The sequence below is a fragment of the Caretta caretta genome, chromosome 1 (assembly GCF_965140235.1).
Source record: "Caretta caretta isolate rCarCar2 chromosome 1, rCarCar1.hap1, whole genome shotgun sequence".
NCBI classification, from domain to species: domain Eukaryota; kingdom Metazoa; phylum Chordata; order Testudines; family Cheloniidae; genus Caretta; species Caretta caretta.
The window spans coordinates 63,697,424-63,721,852 of record NC_134206.1 but is presented as its reverse complement, the minus strand read 5'-3'; the positions used below and the strand labels follow the sequence as shown (position 1 = coordinate 63,721,852).

The 24,429-nt window shown below is 39.0% G+C and overlaps 1 protein-coding gene across 3 annotated transcripts in view; it reads right to left on the bottom strand.

Annotated features, from left to right (window-relative positions):
* Positions 1-24,429, bottom strand: part of VWA8 (von Willebrand factor A domain containing 8) — a 287,936-nt gene that overhangs the window by 81,220 nt on the left and 182,287 nt on the right. For 2 of the 3 annotated variants that reach the window (XR_007356839.2, XM_048851261.2), the window contains exons 27-34: positions 23,090-23,198; positions 21,848-21,986; positions 19,746-19,948; positions 10,865-10,981; positions 9,772-9,836; positions 9,546-9,671; positions 8,689-8,798; positions 6,313-6,467 (exon numbers count right to left, since the gene is read on the bottom strand). Coding sequence is in view for 2 of the 3 variants with exons in the window: in XM_048851261.2 (XP_048707218.2) it covers positions 6,313-6,467; positions 8,689-8,798; positions 9,546-9,671; positions 9,772-9,836; positions 10,865-10,981; positions 19,746-19,948; positions 21,848-21,986; positions 23,090-23,198 (1,024 nt within the window). In the remaining variant the exon portion in view is untranslated. The remainder of the gene's footprint in view (positions 1-6,312; positions 6,468-8,688; positions 8,799-9,545; positions 9,672-9,771; positions 9,837-10,864; positions 10,982-19,745; positions 19,949-21,847; positions 21,987-23,089; positions 23,199-24,429) is intronic. The other variant, XM_048851269.2, reaches the window with a different exon arrangement.

Sequence of the window (24,429 nt, the reverse complement as noted above, 5' to 3'; positions counted from 1 at the left end):
TTTACAAATCATTAATGAATATATTAAGCAGCACAATTCCCAGTACAGATCCTTGGGGGACTCCACTTGTTCACCTTTCTCCATTGTGAAAACTGACCATTTATTCCTACCCTTTGTTACCCTCTTTGAACCAGTTACTGATCCATGAGAGAACCTTCTTTCTTATCCCATCACTACTTAGTTTCCTTTGGTGAGGGACCTTGTCAATGGCTTCCCGAAAATCCAAGTACACTATATAAACTGGATCACCCTTATCCACATACTTGTTGACTCCTTCAGAGAATTCTAATAGATTGGTGAGGCCTGAATTCTCTTTAGAAAAACCATGTTGACTTTTCCCCAACGAACTGTGTTTATCTATGTATGTTCTTTATAATAGGTTTCTTTCAATTCTGCTGGTGTTGAAGTTAGCCTCAACAGCTTGTAGTTGCCAGGATCTCCTGTGGAGCCCTTTTTAAAAAAATCAGCATTATGTTAGCTACCTTGCAGTCATCTGGTACAGAGGCTGATTTCAGTGATAGGATTTGACTTCCAAATTTTAAAGGATGCCGTATTGCCTCTAACGGCCTCCATAACTCTGCAGTTGGTCCTCCTACTTTAAAAAAAATATTTGAGGTATACATTTAGTCTGAGCCTCTATTATGTTTTTTTAAATAATCTACATGTGGCTTGCAAGCATTTTACCCTTGTGACTGCTCTTTTTAATTTCCGTATAACTAACATTCACATTCTTGTGTAGTTCCCCTTATTAAAGTTAAATGTTAAGTGGTGGGTTTTCTTTTTTAACCCCCTCCCCCCCAAAGGATGTTAAATTTAATTACATTAGGTCACTATTGCCAAGCAGTTCAGCTATGGAAAGTTGCTCTTGGGCCCAATCCTGTGCTCCACTAATAATTAAATCAAGAACTTCCTCTTTCCTTGTGGATTCCAGGACTAGCTGCTCCAAGAAGCAGTCATTAATGATGTCTAGAAATGTTATCTCTGCATCACACCCTGTCGGTGACATTTACCCAGTCAATATAAGGATAGTTGAAATCCCCCATTATTATTGTGCTTTCTGGTTTTGTAGTCTCTCTAACATCCCCTATCATTTCAGAATCACCGTCACCATGCTGGTCATGTGGTCAGTAGTATACTCCTATTGCTATACTCTTATGACCCAAGAATGGAATTTCTATCCAGAGAGATTCTATGGTACTGTTTGAGTCACTGAAGATTTTCACCCTATCTGACTCTGCTTGTTTTTTCTTTAAATATATAGTGCCATTCTCCCACCAGTGCAATCTACTCTGTCACGCCTATGTATTTTGTTCCCTGAAATTACTGTGTCCCATTGATTTTCTTCATTCCACCAAGTTTCTGTAGGGCTGTTATAGCAATATCCTCATTTAATGTCAGGCACTCTAGTCCACCCATCTTAGTATTCAGACTTCTAGCATTTGTATATAAACACTTACACATTTTGTCAATATTTAGCTGCTTGCTTTCATGTGTTATGTTTAAAAGGATCTCTTTTACATTTGGCTGTTCCTCACTAAATACTACCTGTACTTTACCAACTTTTGTTCTATCCTCTATACTAGGATATTGAGTTCCCCCTATAATAAATTCATCCCTCACAGATATCTCCGTCCGAACCATGTCAGCATTCCCCCAACCCTTAGTTTAAAATCTCCTCTGCAACCTTTTTAATTGTACGTGCCAGCAGTCTGCTTCCATTTTGGTTTAGGTGGAGCCCATCCCTTCTGTATAGGCTACTCTTTCACCAAAAGGTACCCCCAGGTTCTAATAACCTAAATTCCTCCTCCCTACACCATCGTCTCATCCACACATTTAGATTTTGCAGTCCTGCCTGTCTATGGCCCTATGCAGGGAACTGGGAGCATTTCAGAGAATACTACCGTGGACGTCCTGGACTTTATTCTCTTACCTAGCAGCCTAAGTTTGGCCTCCAGGACCTCTCTACTGCCTTTTCCTATGTCACTACCTATAAGGCTATCTTGATGTCTCGTGAGATCTGCTACCTTCACACCTGGCAGGCAATTCACCATGCAGTTCTCTAGGTCATCACAAACCTAACTATCTATGTTTCTAATAATCCAATCACCCACCATTATTATCCTAACAACTGGGGTCCCTGTCCCCAGAGGGATATCCTCAGTATAAGAGGATATCATGACATCATCTGGAAGGTGGGTCCCAACTATGAGATCGTTTCCTTCTGCTCCAGCTTGATGCCCTGAGACTTTCACCCTCCTCAACAGCACAGGGGCTGTTGGACAGGAAGTGGGACCACTCTAACTCTACTATGTCCCGAACAGTCTCTTCTATGTACCTCCCTGTCTCTCTATGCTCCTCCAGTTCAGCCACTGTGGCCTCAAGAGCCTGATCCCTGTCTCTGACGGCTGTGAGTTGCTTGCACTGCACGCCTACATATGCTACCTGCCCACGACAAGCAAGAGGCCAAAAGCACACAAGTCTTGTTTAGGAGAGGTCAGGCTGCTGTGGACATCAGAGTTGACTCTCTAAAGCCTTTTCAATAAAAGCACTTCCATTATTAAAGATGATGCCACAAAAGATTTTTACGCCCTCGGGCCATTCAACTAGGAAGAGAAAAGGTTTCAACAATTTGATCTGTAACCAATCTATATAAAGGGGTTTATTTACAAACTGTTTCCCCAACCATGTGATACTGGCAAAAGCCATTAGGTCTGTATTACGTATAAAACTATTTAATGTCTATTTCCCAACATTCAAGAACATAGTTAAAACAAATGTATAATATACACATGGAAAACAAACCTAGTCTAATTATATAGTATTTGAAATATAAATCAGATCAAACTGAAATACTATCCGGTAAAAGTATAGAGGGAGGTTTACCTGCTTTTTTCCTAATCTATTTTAGATTTCAGAATACTAGCTAGCTTTTTTCTAATGCCAGCTAATGGTTTCATTCTCTTATTTACCCTGACATATTATATGACCAGAAAAACATTAGACTAATAGTCCTTATAGTCATGTATCCTGTCTCTGACCTTGGCAAGTATGAGTGGCTTCATAAAATGTACTAAAACCCCATGTTGGAAAGCTATTCAGTAATACTGACTAACATTTCTTTCTAATCCAAGGGAAGTAGTGGTTGTCTTATGCAATGAAACATCAGGCCTAGCCAGTGTAACTGTGGCTGATATTGTAATTATTCTTAGAAACGTCTTGTTTCAATTTTAGTAAGCTCTGTACCTTCAAGTGCTACGGCAGTGAGTTCAATGGGTTAACGTTGTTATGTGCTATGTCAAAAAGTATTTCCTTTTATCAATTGTAAATCTGATGACTTTTAATTCCAACAGGTGTCCCCTTGTCCTTTTATTATTAGATAGCAAATAGAATTATCCTAAAAACCTTCTTAATACAAATATACCCCTGTCATGTCCCTCTTGTTCATCTTCATTCTGTGCTACATCCCTAATTGATATACTCCCCCCACATATGCCTCACCCACAACTATTTCACATTTGGGGACAATATATACCTTCAAGTCAGCAGCACTGCTATGGGTACCCGCATGGCCCCACAGTATAACAACATTTTTATGGCTGACTTAGAACAATGCTTCCTTAGCTCTAGTCCCCTAACACCGCTACTCTAGTTGCGCTACATAGATGACATCTTCATCATCTGGACCCATGGAAAAGAAGCCCTTGAGGAATTCCACCATGATTTCAACAATTTCCATCCCACCATCAACCACAGCCTAGACCAATCCACACAAGTGGTCCATTTCCTGGACACTACTGTGCTAATAAGCGATGGTCACATAACCACCACCCTATACCGGAAACCTACTGACCGCTGTACTGACCTACATGCCTCCAGCTTCCATCCACGACACACCACACGATCCATTATCTACAGCCAAGCTCTAAGATACAATCACATTTGCTCCAATCCCTCAGACAGAGACAAACACCTACACGATCTCTATCAAGCATTCTTAAAACTACAATACCCACCTGCTAAAGGGAAAAAACAGATTGACAGAGCCAGAAGAGTACCCAGAAGTCATCTACTACAGGACAGGCCCAACAGAAACAGGCCCAAAAGGAAATAACAGAACGCCACTAGCTGTCACCCAACTAAAACCTCTCCAGCGCATTATCAAAGATTTACAACCTATCCTGAAAAATGATCCCTCACTCTCATAGATCTTGGGAGACAGACCAGTCCTCGCTTACAGACAGCCCCCAAACCTGAAGCAAATACGCACCAGCAACCACACACCACACAACAAAAACACTAACCCAGGAACCTATCCTTGCAACAAAACCCGATGCCAGCTCTGCCCACATATTTATTCAAGTGATACCATCATAGGACCTAATCACATTAGCCCTGCCATTAGGTGCTCGTTCACCTGCATGTCTACCGATGTGATATCTGCCATCATGTGCCAGCAATGCCCCTCTGCCATGTACATTGGCCAAACCGGACAGTCTCTACGCAAAAGAATAAATGGACACAAATCTGAAATCAGGAATCATAACACTGAAAAACCGGTAGGAGAACACTTCAACCTCTGTGGCCACTCAGTAAAAGATTTAAGGGTGGCAATTTTGCAACAGAAAAGCTTCAAAAACAGACTCCAATGAGAAACTGCTGAGCTTGAATTAATATGCAAACTAGATACCATTAAGTTGGGTTTGAATAGACACTGGGAGTGGCTGGGTCATTACACATTGTGACGAAGTTCCTCCTCTACCTTGGTGGGTCTTGCGCTTATTGGCGGATTTGCTCGCCTTGGAGCTTCACAGCAGCCCTCAGTTTGGCCGTTTTCATGAACCCACAGTCCAGGTCAACTCCTCGTGTGTCTGACCAGGAGTTGGGAGGTTGGGGGAAACCCTGGCCCGCCCTATACTCCGGGTTCCAGCCCAGGGCCCTGTGGAATGCAGCTGTCTAGAGTGCCTCCTGGAACAGCTGTGCGACAGCTACAACTCCCTGGGCTACTTCCCCGTGGCCTCCTCCCAACACCTTCTTTATCCTCACCATAGGACCTTCCTCCTGGTGTCTGATAATGCTTGTACACCTCAGTCCTCCAACAGCCTGCGTTCTCACTCTCAGCTCCTAGCGCCTCTTGCTCCCAGCTCCTTACATGCCCACCACAAACTGAAGTGAGCTCCTTTTTAAATCCAGATGCCCTGATTAGCCTGCCTTAATTGATTCTAGCAGCTTCTTGATTGGCTGCAGGTGTTCTAATTAGCCTGTCTGTCTTAATTGTCTCCAGAAGGTTCCTGATTGTTCTGGAACCTTCCCTGTTCCCTTACCCAGGGGAAAGGGACCTACTTAACCTGGGGCTAATAGATCTGCCTTCTATTACTCTCCTGTAGCCATCTGGCCCGACCCTGTCACAACATATTGAATCTATTGCCTTAAGTTAAGTTACCTTCTTGTCAACTGTCTAAATGGGCCATTTTGATTATCACAACAAAAGTTTTTTTTCTCCTGCCGATAATAGCTTATCTTAACTAATTAGCCTCTCACAGTTTGTATGGGAACTTCCAACTTATCTGTATGTGTATATATCTTACTATATGTTCCATCCTATGCATCCGATGAAGTGAGCTGTAGCTCACGAAAGCTTATGCTCTAATAAATTTGTTAGTCTCCAAGGTGCCACAAGTACTCCTGTTCTTTTTGCGGATACAGAATAACACAGCTGCTACTCTGAAACCTCTCATTATTCCTCTAATCATTTTCATTTCCCTTTCTGGATCTTTTCTATTTCTGCTATAAGATTTCTGAAACAGGGTGACCAACACCAAATATGGTATTCATGATCAGGCACACCATCAATTCAGCCAATGGCATGATAGTATTTTTCTGTAGTATTCTCTAGACTTCTTTTTTTTTTTTAAATACAGCTTGGCATCTCATATACTGTCTTGTTTGCTGTTGTGTACTGAGTAGATGTTCACAGAGAATTGTCCATAATTATGTCATTTTCTTGAGTAGTTACATTTAATTTAAAACTTTTCCATGTGTATGAGGAGTAAGACTGTTCTTCCATGAGTAGTGCATGAAACTTATCTCCATTGAATTCATCTGCCTTGTGTCACCCAATTTCCTATCACTGTCAAGTGCTCCAGAAATCTCTCTACACTTGACTATGTTAACAAACATTGCATATTCTGCAAATTTTATTACCTCATTATTCACTACCTCTTGCAAATAATTAGGTTATTAACTATTTAGATGAACTGGTTATGAAATAAATGTAATGATCATTATTTTACAATTTAATAATACTAGTTTTACCATAAGTTCTGGGAAGCCAACAACAATAGTGGCATAATTATGCACATCCAAGAGAATCCTGTTGGGAGAGCTGATCTTCTGTCCCACAGCTATGCTTAGGTTCTCTGAAGATAGTTGGTCACTTGAAACTGTGTGCGGCACACACAAATCAGATGCTAAAGTGGGGAATCAAATGATAAGCATTAAATCCAGATAAGCAAGAGGAACCAATTATCTTTATAAGCACTGAGCGCTAATTACTACTATTCTTATCATAATTCAACAGAAATAAAATGAAGAAAAGGAGTAAAGATCTGTTTATGCTATATTGTACTAAATACAAAAAATGACGTTAAATTAACATTATTTAGGTTGCAAAGTTGAGCACTCAAAAGTTAGGAAAGCCTTAATTCTGCCAATTTCCTAGATTTTTACGGATTTTTTTTCTTTTAAGGAAAAAGCATAATCAAATTCTACGATGTACAACAGGAACAATCCCCCCACCCAATCGTGAATCATCAGCATGGTTTCAACCGGGAACATTTCGCACTGCAGCAGAGATGGATGCTACTAGGACTACAGGAATCACCGTGTTAGCTGGCAGCAACAGCAGGCTTTTTTTGATGTGGGGGATGGGTTGCCGGTTGCAGGTGGTGGGTCTGGGGACTGGTCAGGGGGATGCCCAGCCTCATGAAGATCTCTCTTGCCCCTGGGAAAACTCTGGCACCCAGTATTTACCCATCTGCTGCTCTTCTCGGTACTTCTTCCAATTCTATTTTAACTTTTTTGAGATGTGGCAACCAGAACGGCACACAAGTATTCAAGATGTGGGCATACAATGGATTTATACAGTGGCATTATGTTATTTTCTGTCTTATTATCTATCCCTTTCCTAATGGTTCCTAACATTCCGTTAGGTTTTTGACTGCTGCTGCAGATTGAGCAGATGTTTTCAGAGAACTATCCATAATGACTCCAAGATCTCTTTCTTGAGTAGTCACAGACAACTTAGACCCCATCATTTTATATGCACAGTTGGGATTATGTTTTCCAATTACTTTGCATTTATCCACATTGAGTTTCATCTGCCATTTTGTTGCCCAGTCACCCAGTTTTGTGAGAACCCTTTGTAATTCTTCCCAGTCAGCTCTGGACTTAGCTATCTTGAGTAATTCTGTATCCTCTGCAAACTTTGCCACCTCACTATTCACCCCCCTTTCCAGATCATTTATGAATATACTGAACAGCACGGGACACAGTTCAGATCCATGGGGGACCTCGCTATTTACCTCTCTCTCCACTGACCTCATTTCCTTTGTTTCTTATTTTTTAACCAGTTACTAAACCATTAGAGGACCTTCCCTTTTATCCCATGACTCCTTACTTTGTTTAACAGCCTTTGGTGAAGGACCTTGTGAAAGGCTTTTTGAACATCCAAGTACACTACTGGATCATCCTTGTTCACATAATTGTTGACTCTCCTCCCTATTAAAAAATTCTAATGGATTAGTGAGGCACAATTTCTTTTTGCAACAGCCGTACTGACCCTTCCCCAACATATTGTGTTCATCTCTGTGTCTGATAATTCTGTCCTTTAATATAGTTTCAACCAATTTGCCTGATAGTGAAGTTAGGCTTACCAATCTGTAATTGCCAGAATCTCCTCTGGAGCCTTTTTTAATAATTGGCATTACATTAGCTATCCACCAATCATCTGGTACAGAGGTTGATTTAAGCAATAGGTTACATACCAGAGTTAGTAGTTCTGCAATTTCATATTTGAGTTCCTTCAGAACTCTTGGGTGAATAACATCTGGTCCTTATGCCTTATTACTGTTTAATTTATCAATTTGTTACAAACCTGCCTCTACAGACAGTGTTCAATAATTGTGGTATGCTGGCAACATTTTTCTGAGGAATACTAGTGAGAGAAGGAAAACGGCATGTTTTAACTCAATATCTCAGTCAAATCTAAATGGAATTTCATGGGATATAGAAAAGGAACTTCAGAAACCTAAAGGGTTCTTCCTCCTGAATATCAAAGTCTGCTACAAACAATGGAGGTGTGAGATCTCCTCAAATGAAAGGTTGCAAGAATCACTTATAATGGAAAGTGATAGACAGTCTAAATAAAGGGGCTGTTACCAGCGCCCCCTATAATAGACGTTTGTGTGTGTGCGTGTGTATAGTTCTCAAAATTTCTAAGGCATTTTATTCAAACAATTCCAAGCCCACGTACAGAACTTTGCCATCTTTTTTGAAACAATGGTATGAACACCACACTACAGGAAAAGAATCAGACACAAAATTACTCAAACATCTAAAGTACCAGAATGTTGTTTGTACAAACACAGAGCTGATAAAAAAACAGAATGACACAGGTTTTACACTGAGTACCTGTTGTTAAACCAAAACCCTTGTCAACTGGGTCTTCATTCAATGCATGCAGCTGGCAAACTCCACTTTCTTCAGATACCGTATGCGCTGGCTTGGTTAAAAGAAATTTCCTGTAAACAATGCTGACTTATTAAAAAATGGTGTAACAAGAGTATTTATGTATTAAATAGTAAAAATACTTTATACTTATATAACAAGGATCTCAACATGTTTTACTTAAATTAAGCCTCACAACACATTTATGAGGTAGGTAAGCATTTATTCTCTAGTTTACAGGTCGAGAAAGTAAACCACAAAGAGGCAGATTTGCTTTCGGTAACTATTTTTACACTTTTATTTACTGTGAGGTTAAACAGAAACAGGAAAATGGAGTACTGTTTGTTCCATTACACTATGAATCAAATTAACTGGGAAAGTAGACTAATGAGCTAGATTTTCAGTTAGGCACACTAATATTTGCAAGGACCTAATTTATACAGGCTGTGTAAAATGTGGTATGAATGTGGACATAGCCAAATTTGGTCTAGATTTTCAGTGTTGCAATTTTACATAGGCTCATCTTGCACACTCACCACTCTGGATTCACAAGTGCAATTTGGGCACGGGGAAATCTGCACCTCTAAGAAATCTGACTGTAGGCACCTAACCACAGACACAAATGAAATCAGTAGATTTGTGTGTACACATCAGGCATTTGTGCAGGTAGGTTAGATGCACACAAATATTGGTGTGCAGCTGCAAATATTGCCAAATATCTCTATTTGTTCTATATTTGTATAGCTCTTAGAACAGGGGATCCTGATCCATGACTTGGGCTCCTAGACACTATCAAACAAATAATGAATTGGTTAACTTACTGATTTGTTTTGCTTTCCACCAAGAGCCAACGGTCTTCAGCCACTAGGAAAATGGATTTGAGATTGATAGGTAGTGAGATGGTATGAGTTTGACCCTCCAGTACATCCAGCACAATAAGGTGGTTTCTGTGAAATGTAAACCAAGAAAACAATTATGAAGCAGAGAATGTACGCGACAAATCTATTTTTTTAAATAAAAGCAATGTAATTTATAGTTAACTCTCACCCTTCTTCTTTGTAGAACACCAGCCAGTTTTTATGCGAAAACTCTCTGCACATTTTGTGACTGATCTAAAAAAATGCATTACACATCAATTACAATTTGCCAGGTCAGTCCCCAGTAGTTTACCCTGACTCCTTACATTTATAGTTATGCTTTTTACTGTTTAGAAAGGTCAGAAACGAAAATATTTGGCCAAGATGATCAAAAAAATGTGCCTAAAGTTAGGTTTCTAAACCCACATTTAGGCACATAAATAGGTGGCCTGATTTTTAAGAGTGCTGAGAATCAAGCAGCAATCACGGAAATCATACCAAATTTGCTAGTTTTTCTTTAACTAAGTAATTCACTCTGATAACTGCATCTCAAAGCACCTTTCCACCAACTCCAAATTCATAAAATTGCATCAGAGTAAAATGAATTACAGCTCACTCTGCTCTGGGCTCAACAGAACCACAACAGCTTGTAACAAAATGTTTTGTAACTCTTAGCAAAATATCTGAAAGGGTTTTATTGTAAAAATTACATATCCCTAGACAGCATCCTGAGGAGTCTGTGAAGGCGAGCACTGTAACAGGGTTTAAAAGAGAACTAGATAAATTCATGGAGGTTAGGTCCATTAATGGCTATTAGCCAGGATGGGCAAGGAATGGTGTCCCTAGCCTCTGCTTGTCAGAGAGTGGAGATGGATGGCAGGAGAGAGATCCCTTGATCATTACCTGTTAGGTTCACTCCCTCTGGGGCACCTGGCATTGGCCACGGTCGGTAGACAGGATACTGGGCTGGATGGACGTTTGGTCTGACCCAGTATGGCCATTCTTATGTTCTCATATTCTTATCCTTTATTTATTGCCCTTCTATTCTGTAACGATGATATATTCTGCTGGTACAAAACTGAGAATTCAATATATATATATATATAATTCTCAGTTTTGTACCAGCAGAAAATATATATATATATATATATATATATATATAAAACAGTACACAATCTGTTTGTTCCATAAAAGATAGAAAGGAAGCTATCCTGCTATCATGTCGGTAATACTGAGCTCTGATATGTTTGCTATAGTCTAGCCAGGAAGTTGCTGTTCCTCACCGGCTCCTCCTTGTTGCCCCACCAGGATGCTCTCTTTGGAACTTCTTGGGTATCTGGTGAGAGTAAAAGTCTATGCATGGCACCAGTTTTCGTATCCAGCAACAAGACAACATTACTCTGTAAACAGAAAAGAGAGCATTACGCCCAGTCTTCTTAAAGCTCACAGCAACAGGTCTACATGAAGTGTATTTGTTCTTTGCAATTGAAGCCAACTAATATCACAAGGAAATTTAATTTCAAAATTAAAATTTGCTGGAAAATTGCAGACTGGATCCTCTGGTCTAGTAAATCTGATCTCAGTGCAGAACTGATGAAGTAAGGCAAAGGTACAACTTAACTGACAATGGTTGGTCCAGATGAATGGTCCTATTTAAAGTTCTATAATGTTTTATTCATGCTGAAAAAATCAAATTTGTTTGTTTACAGGGAATTATGTAAGTCTAATGTCAATTTACAGTGGCCTACCATGATTTATGCAGTTAAGGCTTAAATCATCTGCAGCAGCCATTTGCAGTCAACTACACAGAAAAGTCTTACCAGCTTTGCTTCTTCTATCTTACTAAAAGATTTGCTGCAACTCTTGTGTGTTTCCTTAACATTATGCTAGAAAAACAGAACCCCTGGGCCCCTGTCATAAATATAAAGGGAAGGGTAAACCCCTTTGAAATCCCTCCTGGCCAGGGGAAAGCTCCTCTCACCTGTAAAGGGTTAAGAAGCTAAAGGTAACCTCGCTGGCACCTGACCAAAATGACCAATGAGGAGACAAGATACTTTCAAAAGCTGGGGGGAGGGAGAAAAAACAAAGGGTCTGTGTGTCTGTCTATATGCTGTTTTCTGCCGGGGATAGACCAGGAATGGAGTCTTAGAACTTTTAGTAAGTAATCTAGCTAGGTATGTGTTAGATTATGATTTCTTTAAATGGCTGAGAAAAGAATTGTGCTGAATAGAATAACTACTTCTGTCTGTGTATCTTTTTTGTAACTTAAGGTTTTGCCTAGAGGGGTTCTCTATGTTTTTGAATCTAATTACCCTGTAAGATATCTACCATCCTGATTTTACAGGGGGAATTTCTTTATTTCTATTTACTTCTATTTTTATTAAAAGTCTTTTTGTAAGAAAACTGAATGCTTTTTCATTGTTCTCAGATCCAAGGGTTTGGGTCTGTGGTCACCTATATAAATTGGTGAGGCTTTTTACCAAACCTTGTCCAGGAAGTGGGGTGCAAGGTTTTGGGAAGTATTTTGGGGGGAAAGACGCGTCCAAACAGCTCTTCCCCAGTAACCAGTATTAGTTTGGTGGTGGTAGCGGCCAATCCAAGGACAATGGGTGGAATATTTTGTACCTTGGGGACATTTTGACCTAAGCTGGTAAAGATAAGCTTAGGAGGTTTTTCATGCAGGTCCCCACATCTGTACCCTAGAGTTCAGAGTGGGGGAGGAACCTTGACAGCCCCCCAAATATTTAAAGTATATGGAAGTTGAAAAACTACTATATGGAAAAAGGTTAAGCTAAAATTTGATCTTATTGCGTGACCCCTGTAGCATCGCTTTAAATATTTCTTTTTAAAACATTCTAAAGTTGTTCCTAAGGCATTAAACTTTTAAGGACTCGAGAAAATGATCACACACAGCCAACCTTAACTGCTCTAAATTAAATTTTAAAAGCTACAAAAGAATAAGCTAATTAAGTCTTGTATTTCATTACTTCATTAATGTCTTGGATCTAAATCTTTGTCATTCAGTGAAACGCTACGTTCCTTCAAGGTTTTTTTTAAGGACATATTAAAAGTCAACTGTATGTGTGTCTAACATCTGAAGTAATACACAGTGAATGACAAAGAATTAAAAAGGTGAAGTCCGTAAGATTCTCCTAAATAAAATACGTACTAACTCAATCTGTAGGTTATTTTTGCAGGTTATTTTAGAGCAATGAACTTTTCATTTTTAATGAGAGCTTACTGTAGCTAAATATGGTAAAACATTTAAAATATTATCATGACATTTGTAGCATTTGGAAAATTCAGCTGCAGCTCAACTCTTCTAATAAAAGAAGAATTTGTTAAATGCTCACGTATTCCAACCCAAATTATAGAAATGTGGCCCTGGAGAGGGTTTGTTTTGGATTTTGGTTTTCTGCCATATTGTATTTATATACTTCTGCATCAGCATAGCTGACCTGAAGAAATGCATTAGCCTTCCAAGAAACAAAAATCCCCATATGAATCAGTTATGTTCTGCTACTTAGCATTAAGTTTATAGGTGTAGTTCGTAATATAAAAAGCTTCTCTACTCCACCCCTTTTGATGTTAATGGTTTCCTTCTGTGCTAAGTGACCGATGGCATATTCTGTCTGTGTTTAATAATAGAATTTTGCGTCACTTGTGAACACATCCAACTGCAGTTCTGGCAATCCTTCAAGTGGGATGGGAAAAGATGGTGATGTGCAGTTCCATTATGTTTGTTCTCGACTGGGAGAAAAGTAACCTTTGAGTGACCTCATGACCCTGATGTCTGGAATTCCAAACTTTGGACAGATGTAATATCCAGCCTTGTGAGTGGCGTTCTTTTATTTTTAGTGACTGCAGTTTTCCTTTCCTTACTGCTGCTTTTATTTTAGTTAGGATTTTCCTCTTAAAAGTCCTTAAACCAAAGTGGGCTGTGATTTCACTGCCAAGTGGAGAAGCTGTGCTCAATTCTTGTCGGCATAGTGGGGAGTAGGGGGGAGCGGCCACAGATAAAAGTAATAATTTAAATATTTAACTTTAACTTACTTCCTCCTTTTTAACCATCTTTCTTGCCCGCAACAAAATTTCCTGTCCCTTGGTCCTTAACTCCATTCCCAGTTTCTCCCTCTTATATGCCTCCTCTCAAACACGGCCATGCTCACACACACAGTTTCTTCCTCTCTTGTCTTATATGCCCCACCCCCTGGAAACACATATATGCAACATATTGAAATATTCCTCCCCTTTCAGTTATAGATGAGACTTTCCTCCTGGCTTTTGGGCCTTGCAAAGTAAACTGCTCCCTACAGTGTGTGCTCCCAATGCCTCCCTTCCACAGGCAGCTTCTCCTAGCACTGCGACCTGCAGACCTGCACATCTCAGGTGACACTGACACATTTAGCAGCCCTGTCACTGTATATCCGTAAAACAGAGGTAGAGAAAGTAAGTGCAAGAAGTCTGTGTAGTGGATTTGAAGGTCCTGGGTTCCAACCCTGCTGAACTCCGAGCTGGGAAAAAAACAGTATATGACCATGTAACAACCACAATGCATACACAAAAGGAGGCGGAGGCAAGGTTCACTGTAGCAAACAGAAAACTGTTTTTTCCCAAACTGTGGATATTTATACACACTTAGGGTTTGTCTACACTGTGCGGTAATGCACTCTACAGGAACTTTTAGTTCCTACCAGCAGGGTCTGCACGGACCAATTAATGTACAATCCTTTTGTGTGCTTTAGGAATCACACCCCTGTAGAGTGCATTACTCCACTATGTAGACAAGTCCTTAATGAGCTTTTATATAACACTTATTGTTTGTAAAATATAGTGTGAGAACCTTGGAATATTTCTAGCTGTTAAAATGCTTTTATATGGCAAAATGTTATATTTAAGAGTAAATTATTATGATGGGTTAATATCAATTTTATTGTTGTATTTCTACAGTTTACATTTCAGTTAATGGGAGCTGTCCCTTTAAGAACAATATGGGATGGAAGTACAGAACAATGTGTGGGAGATTTGGTCTCTGTGTCAACAGAGTCGAAGTCCTCACCTTGTGCAAGATCCAAAAAGGTCAGAACTTGATTTAATCTGTGTATCTTTCAAGAAAACAAATCTCATTCATGAAGGTGTAGCATCAGATCTTACCGGGGGACTGGATGCCTCAGAGCATTGCTTATGGGCTGCAAACCCTCCAACCTGTAGATCACCAATTTTAATCCAGACCAGATTACTATGGATTAAAAACTGTTCCCACCTAATGGATGTTTGGTGGCCCCCCATTATGTGATGAGTTTGGTGAGTTTCAGTTTCAGTTCCAATGTCACAAACTCACACTATACTCTGCACTAGTTGGCAGATTCAGCAGAGGGGTCAAAAACCTCATGGGCCACAGAGATTGAACTACCCCTGCTACTCATAGAGCAAGTTTCTTCCACCGCATCCTCCAGACAAAGATCAAAGTATGCTGGCAGGGCACTGTGTGTGGACAGCCTGTCCTGCTGATAACAGGAACTTCATTTACTAGGATGCTGAATCAATGCTTTTTACCAGTACTAAATCCACACAATTTTTTCTAAAACAGAAGTTTATTGTTACAGATACATTGGTTCTAAATATGCAAATAATCTAATTAAATAATTTGCATGTGGTTTGCTTCACACACTCAACTCCACAAAACTTACCCACTATCTACCTGTTACCATTCAGACTGGTCAGCGGCATTGGGTGCATTCAGAGGGGAAACACTTGGTCTGTGAGTGGGAGGGTACCCTGCAGTTTAGTGTGGTGGCAAGGAACACCACCACCACGCTATTTCCCTGAAGAGCTGAAGGCCTCTGCTGAGCACTCTGAACTCCTTCCCCCACGAGAGCCATTATGGATCTACCACCAAGAGTCAGCTGATAAAGGGGAAGCCCTCCTAAATTACCAACTGAAGCATTTGACATAGGAGAGATTAAAAAAGGGCCACGCTCACCACTGAGGTCCTGGTCCTCAAGCCATTCAGTAGAATGAGAGTCTCCCATCCCTCTCCCAAGGAAATGTGGGGGTAGTTTAAAAGTTGGTAATCCCTACAAATATGCAATTAAGTTAAAGCCCCCAAAAAGTACACTTTAGTAACATTTTATTTAAGAAAGGAGGAAGAAATTAAGAACTTTTATTTTAGTGCAATGCTCAATCCAGATGGACATTATATGAGAAAAAATAAATAGCAGCAGTTTGTCTGCACAGCCATAGATATGGTTGTCTCATCCTTTCCACTATAATTATCTATTTAAGCGTTTTATAATTGAATCATAAATGTTCATCTAAAAATGTTTTATTAAAACAGCTATTTGGAAAGTCACTACTTTGTGATACTAAGTACTGGGGTATTTTAAAAACAAAAATAACAAAAGGGGAAGCAGAGATTTTATTTTATTTTTAAAGTGGTTTTTGTTTCCTTTAAGATTTTAGCATTTTTGGGCCCTTCTTTTGCAAATACTCATAACTGGAGATCTGGTTTACATAAAAATACCTGGTATTTATTATAGCACTTTCTATCTCCAAACCACTTTACCAGTGGTAGCTAATCCTCACAATGTCCCTGTAACATTGGTTCTGTATGTTATTAGTCTCCCTTTGCAGACACAAGGAAGATGCAAAACAGAAAAGTTAAGTGACTTGCCATAGGCCACCGACAGTCAGTGGCAGAGCTCAGATTAGCACTCAGAAGTCCTGTGCTTGGTTCACTATTTGTTTTCGCTTCTATGATGCTTATCAACTCACAAATATCAATACATTTGGCCTCATTTAGGTAAGTAATAGCATCATTCCCATTTTACAGATGCACAGAAACATTAAATGACTTGCCCAGGACCACCTAGTAAGTCTGTTGCAAAGCTAGGTATAAAACCTAGGTCTCCTGTTTTTTAACCTCACAGTCATCCTTGTCCACTAGATTACACCTACCCTCTGAAAGTTTAACTGAACTTTACTTGAACTATACCAAATTCTTGATTCTACAAATTAAGGCTGAACTGGCTTGCCAGCAATACTATCAAGCCTTCTGGCCTATGGTTACAACTAGAAATATTTCAAGATCAGATGGATTCTCAAAGTGCTATATTTTTACACTTCTCAGCGGGGACCAGGAGTGCAGAGATTCAAAACATGAAGAAAAAGAAAAAAAAACCTCTCTCTCTCTCTTTATTTTTTGAAGCCTTAAGGAAGGATTATTTCACTTCAAGTTAAAAATTCTGGATAAAAGTACAAGCTGTGTTACCTGACTTGTCCAATTTGCCCACCTCTAGCCTTCAAAAACCAGGAAAAAATAAAAAGAACTCCAAATGTAGCATTTTCTAAAATCTCCTGATTTTTTTGACGTGGACAATACTGTCTTTCCTTCCCCTTCCCATGTCAAAAGTTAGGTGTGGAAATGCCAGCACAGGGACTTCCTCATCCTCCTGGAAGCAATAGGCTGAACGAATGTTAGCAGTAATCTGGGCCCTGCTCATTCTGCCTGATATGAAACTAAACAGACTAAATGAGCTGTGAACTAAGGGAGAGCCCAGATCAAAGCTTCAGTTCACACAGCAGTGGCCATCAAGGCAAAACCAGGGTCCAGCCCACCAGATAAATGCCCGGTTCCTTGGTATCCCATTTTGGGCCTTGCACCGAGAAAATTATTAACCTGGCTTTCGACTTGTAAAAAATTAAATAGAACGATAGGCAACAATCCATGGTGATTAATAATATGCTACATGAGTGGATCATACTCCTTAGTTTTTATGCATAAAGTGCAAGAAACTGATTGTTATATAAAGGTTAAGTCATTTTTGAAGGGATCCTAAACATACACAGGCTCTGTAAATCCAAACTGTCAGTTTAATGAAGTATATTTTAAGAATCAGTGAAGATCTATTTTAATATTAAGTTTGTATATGAAATCCTAAGATAATGCAAAACACACAGTAATATTATTGTTAGTATATTATTTTTCAGCATGATAATTAGGTTTATTTTTAGAATGCCTTTGCCCAATTGTGCAATTGCTGAGAAAGACATGGCTGAAATTGCTAATATTCAAAGAAAGAAATGGTCAGAGAAAGAAAAGAAGGTTACAGCTGAACAAAAGTCAACAACAATGGTTCGTTGACCCACAGTAGCCAACCTACAGTACAGTCTTTATATCAGATTTTAATTCAGGCTTTTATTGAAAAATGTATCCCAAAAGGACAGACATTATCACGGTGTAAAACCAATCATTGAGTTAACTGCCTAAGGTTTCACAGAAGCCTTTGATAAAATATTTCCTCCCTCCCCCAAAGAGATTCAATGCTACTGAAATTTGGTTAAAAATAATACTAAGACAATTATTTTCATTTTAGGAATTTCAGAAGTTTAGAAATACAATGGGAGAGTATTGCTAGGTTCTGCCTTCAGAAAATGTCTAGTATTCTAAATGTTCTCAGGTACTCAAAGCACAGGATCAAGTGCCATCTGTTTTATAATTTCCTGTACTGACTTTAGTCATGGAGGGCAAAGCCTTGTTTTGAACTGAACAAACTTGTTATGAGCTTCCCAAAATAGCTCAAATAGTACTTTTACAACTAATCAAGATAATTTCATTGGCAACAGTGAAGGAAGTTAGCTTTTGGATGAGAATTGGGAAAATGCATTTCTAGGAGGCCAATTTAACACGGATATAGGCAAATGCAATTCTTCTGAGATCAGTAACAGGTTGCCCCTGCTTACATATGCACTGAATTTAGTCATAAGTCTGAGACCAGTAAAGCATGCTTATATTTAGGCTACGACAATATGCATGGCTTCCTGGGATATTAAATGTGTATGAAATATTTGACACCTCATCAGCTGTGTTGTTAATGGAAATTTCTCATTCTCTCTACTAAATGCAGGAAAGGTTCCTCTGAGCTTGCTAATAGCCACTGGGAAATGAGGAAAGAAACCAAGAACCAGTAGGAAAAAAACAAACAAACAAGAAAAGGAAGAGGGAGGCTGGTGACCAACAATAATGATAATTGTTAATGCTACGTCTCATATCACTTAGGAATGTAAACAGGACGTAAGACTGGAAGGGACCTCCTGAGCCATTCATTCTAATCCCTTGCTATCGCAGGTAATACTATCACATAACCACATTCATAAATTTATCAAGGGCCATCTTTAAATTAATTGACTTCTGCTATTGGAAGGCTGTTCCAGAATCTAACTCCTCAAACCTTCTAATTTCCAGTCTAAATGTTTTCATGGCCATTTGTGTTTGTTTCAATATTGCTATTTGGCTTAAATAACTTTTCTTCCTTCCTGGAGTCTACCCCCCTCAGGCATTAATGGGACACGATCATATTTATTAGGCTATTATTATAACTCATATTAATACTTATTCTTTTTTTACTCATGTCAGCATCTTGGTGGCTGCTCTCCCATCCCCTGTAAAAAGGTGTTAAATTGAAAATATTCTAATCAATTTCTAATAGCAGTTCCAAATAAGACTACTGAGGTGATGGGCCCAAACCAAATAGATCTGACACTGAGAAAGTTAGAATCCATCTCTACAATGTGGTTTACACCACCATCTTGTTTTACCCATCCATCCTACTCTCCGTTTTGTGTTCGCACAAAACTCACGCTATGGAAAGGAAAACATCACGATACTTAATAAAAAACAATGGTAGCATGAACAATTGTGATTCAGAAGTCATTTATTTTTTATTAAAAGTTCAAAAACTAGAACAGGGATGAGCAGGGCTTGGATTTGAATACACAGCCTAAAATAAGGTAGTTTAGACTTAATAAATTTCCTTTGCTAATTTGAGACTCCCAAACTCAAATCATAATCTCCTTTCTCCCCCTCCAATAGTTCTCAGTCTACTTTTACCACTAACAGGATAAACAGGCAAATCTCAGCATTAATAATGCAAAAGTACATAAAAACATACAGTAAACCAGCCTAAACACCGCAAGAAAAAGTAGAGCAGAGGGACCCCCTCCAAAGGTTTATTAGACTAAGTGCAATTAGACTAAGTATCCAGAAGCGTGCATATTTATCTCACAACCTACAGAGGCTGAGGAACCCCAGGGATCCTACTTTTGCTGTACTACTTTCCTCACAATGAAACATGAAACAGGAGGATTTCTATTTATTTATTTTACCTGCTCTTCATGCAAAATCACTTGCCCTTTGAGTGGATTTCCCAGAGGTGCCACAGTCACAAAGGGTTGCCATATACTTCCAACCGTTCTTGGGAAGATGTCATAACAATCCACAAAGTATCCATTTTTACTAGATACATTCATGAAATATAAGGAAACTGGATTGCATGTAGCCACATAGAGAATATTTTCAGTCTCATCTTCTGAAATAAGAAAGTAAGGCAAAATTAATGAAAGTAAAAGACGCTGTCATGATTCAAAATCATGTTAACCAGCAGATTAACTGGAAACTGAATGATAAACTATTGTGGGAATACAGCAACATATTTAAAATAAGTTTATACTATTATGTCACATATATCAATCAAATCAATCAATCCATGTAGGACTATGTGCTACTCTTAACCTACAGCAGCATTCCTATGATGACAAAGGGAATTTTGTACATAAATCAAGGATGCAATGTGGCCTATATGTAAACTAAACTTTTAACCGTCAAGTTGCTACCTGCTTCACACTGACTAGTTACTCCTTCCACAAATATCCCAAAAGATATTTGAGTAGCAGACACAAACCTTGTTTGCCATCCAAATCAATTGCTAAAGACTCTAGTTCTATGAATCCTCATAACCAGAAACCTATACAGCATACGCAAGTTTACTTATAAAAAAGAAAAGTTTATAGGAAAGAGAAAACTGTAGTAAAAGTTTTCAGATGCAGACTTTAAAATGTGTCCACTTACTGGAACTAAAACACCAGGTCATTTAATAATTATAGACAAAAGGAAGGAAGTTTCATGTGGCAAGGGAAACACAACAGTTTTTGACTCACTTTAGACATTTCTGAGTATCAAATTAAAACTGTAATTTCTATTAGTGTCATCAAAAAATTGTGAACATGCTTAGAAAGTGAAGCCACAATCAGAAAAAGGCAGCGTTGTCAGTTTTCATAATTTTAATGTATTTACAATGTAAAATAAATTACAGTCATAAAATTTATTACATTTTATAATATACCATAAATAATGGTCACAAATATCAATAATGATGTGATGTGCCTTGGGGCATATCTATATCTATATCTTTCTATTTATAATGTAGTTAAATAAGGAAGGATTGATTCAATAAGAAAGGGTATTGATCAGCATAAGCACCAGAAAGAAAGCACAGAACTTTGCATGCTACAAGTCTTGCATTTTAACTGCTTTTAATTAAGGAGGGGCAAAGTTAGAAAGACTTTTTAAAATTAATTTTGAAACAATTATTATATCAGTGGTTCCCAAACTTGTTCCGCCACTTGTGCAGGGAAAGCCCCTGGCGGGCTGGGCCGGTTTATTTACCTGCAGGGTCCGCGGGTTCGGTGGATCGCGGCTCCCAGTGGCCGCAGTTCGCTGCTCCAGGCCAATGGGAGCTGCTAGAAGTGGCGCGGGCCGAGGGACATACCGTCCACCACTTCCAGCAGCTCCCACTGGCCTGGAGCAGCGAACCGCGGCCATTGGGAGCCACGATTGGCCGAATCTGCGGACGCGGCAGATAAACAAACTGGCCTGGCCCGCCAGGGGCTTTCCCTGCACAAGTGGCAGAACAAGTCTGGGAACCACTGTATTATACAATATAAAAATTAGGCACACTTTGAATTACGCATCTATATTCCTTTTAGAGCCAAATCTCCTTCATAGTTTACATTATCACCAATATGTTTTAATGGAATTATACTCCTCTTTCGTGATTGATGGTTTTAGCATTTTGTCTTCTTTTACTTAAAAAAAAAAAAAGTTAAACACAAAGAAGAGAAAAGCAAGCAATATACTTTTTTCTATATCTCATGCAGGCCTCACAGTACAGGTTCCCAGAGATGCACTCTCTGTGTTACTGTGCATACACTCAGTGCAGAATTTGTAGAGTTTCTTTTTTTTATTGCCATTACAAAAATGTGATATTCCTCTTGCATATGTCAAAAAAAGGGAATACAAACTACATAGTACTGACTATTAATGAACAGGTATGATCTCATCTGTCCAATTCCGCATGGTCTCCAGTGTAACTTATATCATACAACAACAGGGAGGGATCATTACAAAAGTTACAAATATTTTACTGTACCTTCTGCTACAGCAACATCACAGACGAAATTAACCTCATTTAATGGCAGTGTCCAAAAAGCAAGTTCTTCTGTGAAACTGAGGGACCTTGCTTCATGCCGTTCCAGTGGAAATCCCTGAACATTTAAATATACTGGACCCTAAGAGAAAATTATAACCATGAGGAGTAGGTATTTTATTTCACTCACCAACCTTTATAAATGCTAGGAGTTTTCCTAAAGATTTCTATTGCTTTTAGCACTAAATGCCAGACCAAGCATTATAAACAAAAGAGAAAGGCTTATATTTGGGAAGAAACCAGATTGCTTTTTCTGTAAGCCCTCTGTATCCCACCTGGAGCCCTGAAGATCCTGACACCATTTCCCCCATAATATAAAAGCCACACTGTTGTCCTCTCTTTAGGCTACGTATTTCAACTACTACATCCATCTAGTCATGGCGGACTGCATGGAACTTAGTATGGAACCATGATCCTTAATCCCATGGAGGAGAGGTCACATTGCCTGGAGTGTTTCTGATCAATAATGAAAGACTGGATCACAGTGCATATGTGCAAGGAAACAATTCTGAATTTCTTGATTATGGAAGGTTTAAAATATCAAACAACATTACAATAACAGTTCCCCCCTGCCCCACTGAAGTAATAATTAATAAAGACAGGCCAAGAGATTGGGTTTGTAGAGGATGTGGATTAGGTTCAGGTTGGAGGCCAAATCAGACCAAAGGTTCAGATTCAGATTTGAGAGAGAGAAAATTTCAGAAGAATTCAGCTGCACGTGAAATGAAACTGGAAAACAGGCTCCTTCCCATTTTAGATCTCATCCAGATGAGTTGTGATCTGGGGATTGAAACCGGACCTCCCCACATATCCATGCCTGTTTCCAGGCTTCTCTAAAAATGACATTGTCACCTTCATAGCAAGAACTCTGCAAGAGCTTTTGAACTCAACCCTGCAAAGTCCCTCCACCCCAGTACTCCTTTCAGTATATATCCTGCATATGGAGGGCTCACAAGATAGGACCCCACAGCAACTCAGCTTGCAGTGTGAATGCACAAAATAGTCTACTTTTTTAAACTGTACAATTAACAGCTTTTATTTTGTTACAAAAATCAACTCAGATTCTTCTTTCCGCAGGAAATGAGACATCTTATATTTATTAAATCATAATCTGGGTGATATTATATTGCTGTAAAGAAAAAATGACTAATCAATATTTTTAAGCATTAAAAAGAAGACACAGACCTTTATATTTAACTGATGGGTTTCTGTTGGACACAGTAGTTTCTGCTGTGCGTTCCCTGATTGATTGATTCTCCAGTAGCCCATAAATGTATGGTCTGGCAATGGTAGCCTGTCAAACAACATATGAACAAAGAAACATTTATCCCTGTTAATTGGCAATGAACAAGGGATACGTCATTTAACCACAGAGTTTTTCCAAGAGGCTATTTTGAAGATTCTCTTGTTGAAAATGCTCCCTTGCTGAAACATTCAATTTCTTTCAAATGGCAAAAATTTCAATTTTTTGAAACACAAATAATCTCAGGATTTAAAAGACCATGCTCTGAAAAGAAAAGCTTTAAAAAGTCTGAATTGTCTGAGCTGTATAGCAAAGCATATTCAGTGCTCTCTTGATCAGCTTAATTCAATTCAAAGAGGATGCCAGAATGAGTGGGAGGAGCTCTTCTAAGTGATATTTTCCTCTAGGAAAAATGCACAATGAGTACAGTAAATGTTGTACCAGGTTATTGCTGCAAGAAGGAGCATTAATTGCTGTTGTATGTTCTCCTACCCCCAGTGGGTCACACAGTACAGACAATGACCATATGCTAACTGCCTATGGGGCCAAAACTAGCCTCTGTTTGCCAGAAGCTGGGAATGGGCGACAGAGGATGGATCACTTGATGATTACCTGTTCTGTTCATTCCCTCTGGGCACCTGGCATTGGCCACTGTCGGAAGCCAGGATACTGGGCTAGATGGACCTTTGGTCTGACCCAGTATGGCCTTTCTTATGTTCTGATGTATCACAAGAAAGTGCAGACGGATGGTCCTTCTGTATGACCTGTTAAGGGTATCTATATGGCAGGTGTAGGGTTTCTCATTGATGCTTAGCCTCTACTACTTTCCACGGTTACCTGCTCACAACACAATCTTTGCCAATCCTGCTGAAAAGACGGGGTTAATTTGCCTAAACTTGAACGATGTTCTTGACCTCATTTTTTTCCATTTGTTTTTCATTCAGGAAGAGAACATGTGGGCCACTGTCAAAAATAATTTCTGTAATAACTGAAAATATTGGTATTGATAAAGCAGTTTCACAGAATATAATACACACATTTTTGTTCTTCCTCTACTCTCTCTCAAGTGATTTGCAACTACTAATAAAATGATTTAAAGTTTTGCTAATGCAGAATAATTAAATTAAAACCAATGAACTGATATGCTAAGATACAGTATCAGAAAATTTCCTTTTGGTCTCTCTTATTTGGAACTAGTTGGCACATAGCATGTATTTAATTTGCTTCTAGCGTAAGTAAACTGAGAGCATGTGAAAGATATTTCTAAACACTATTTAAACCT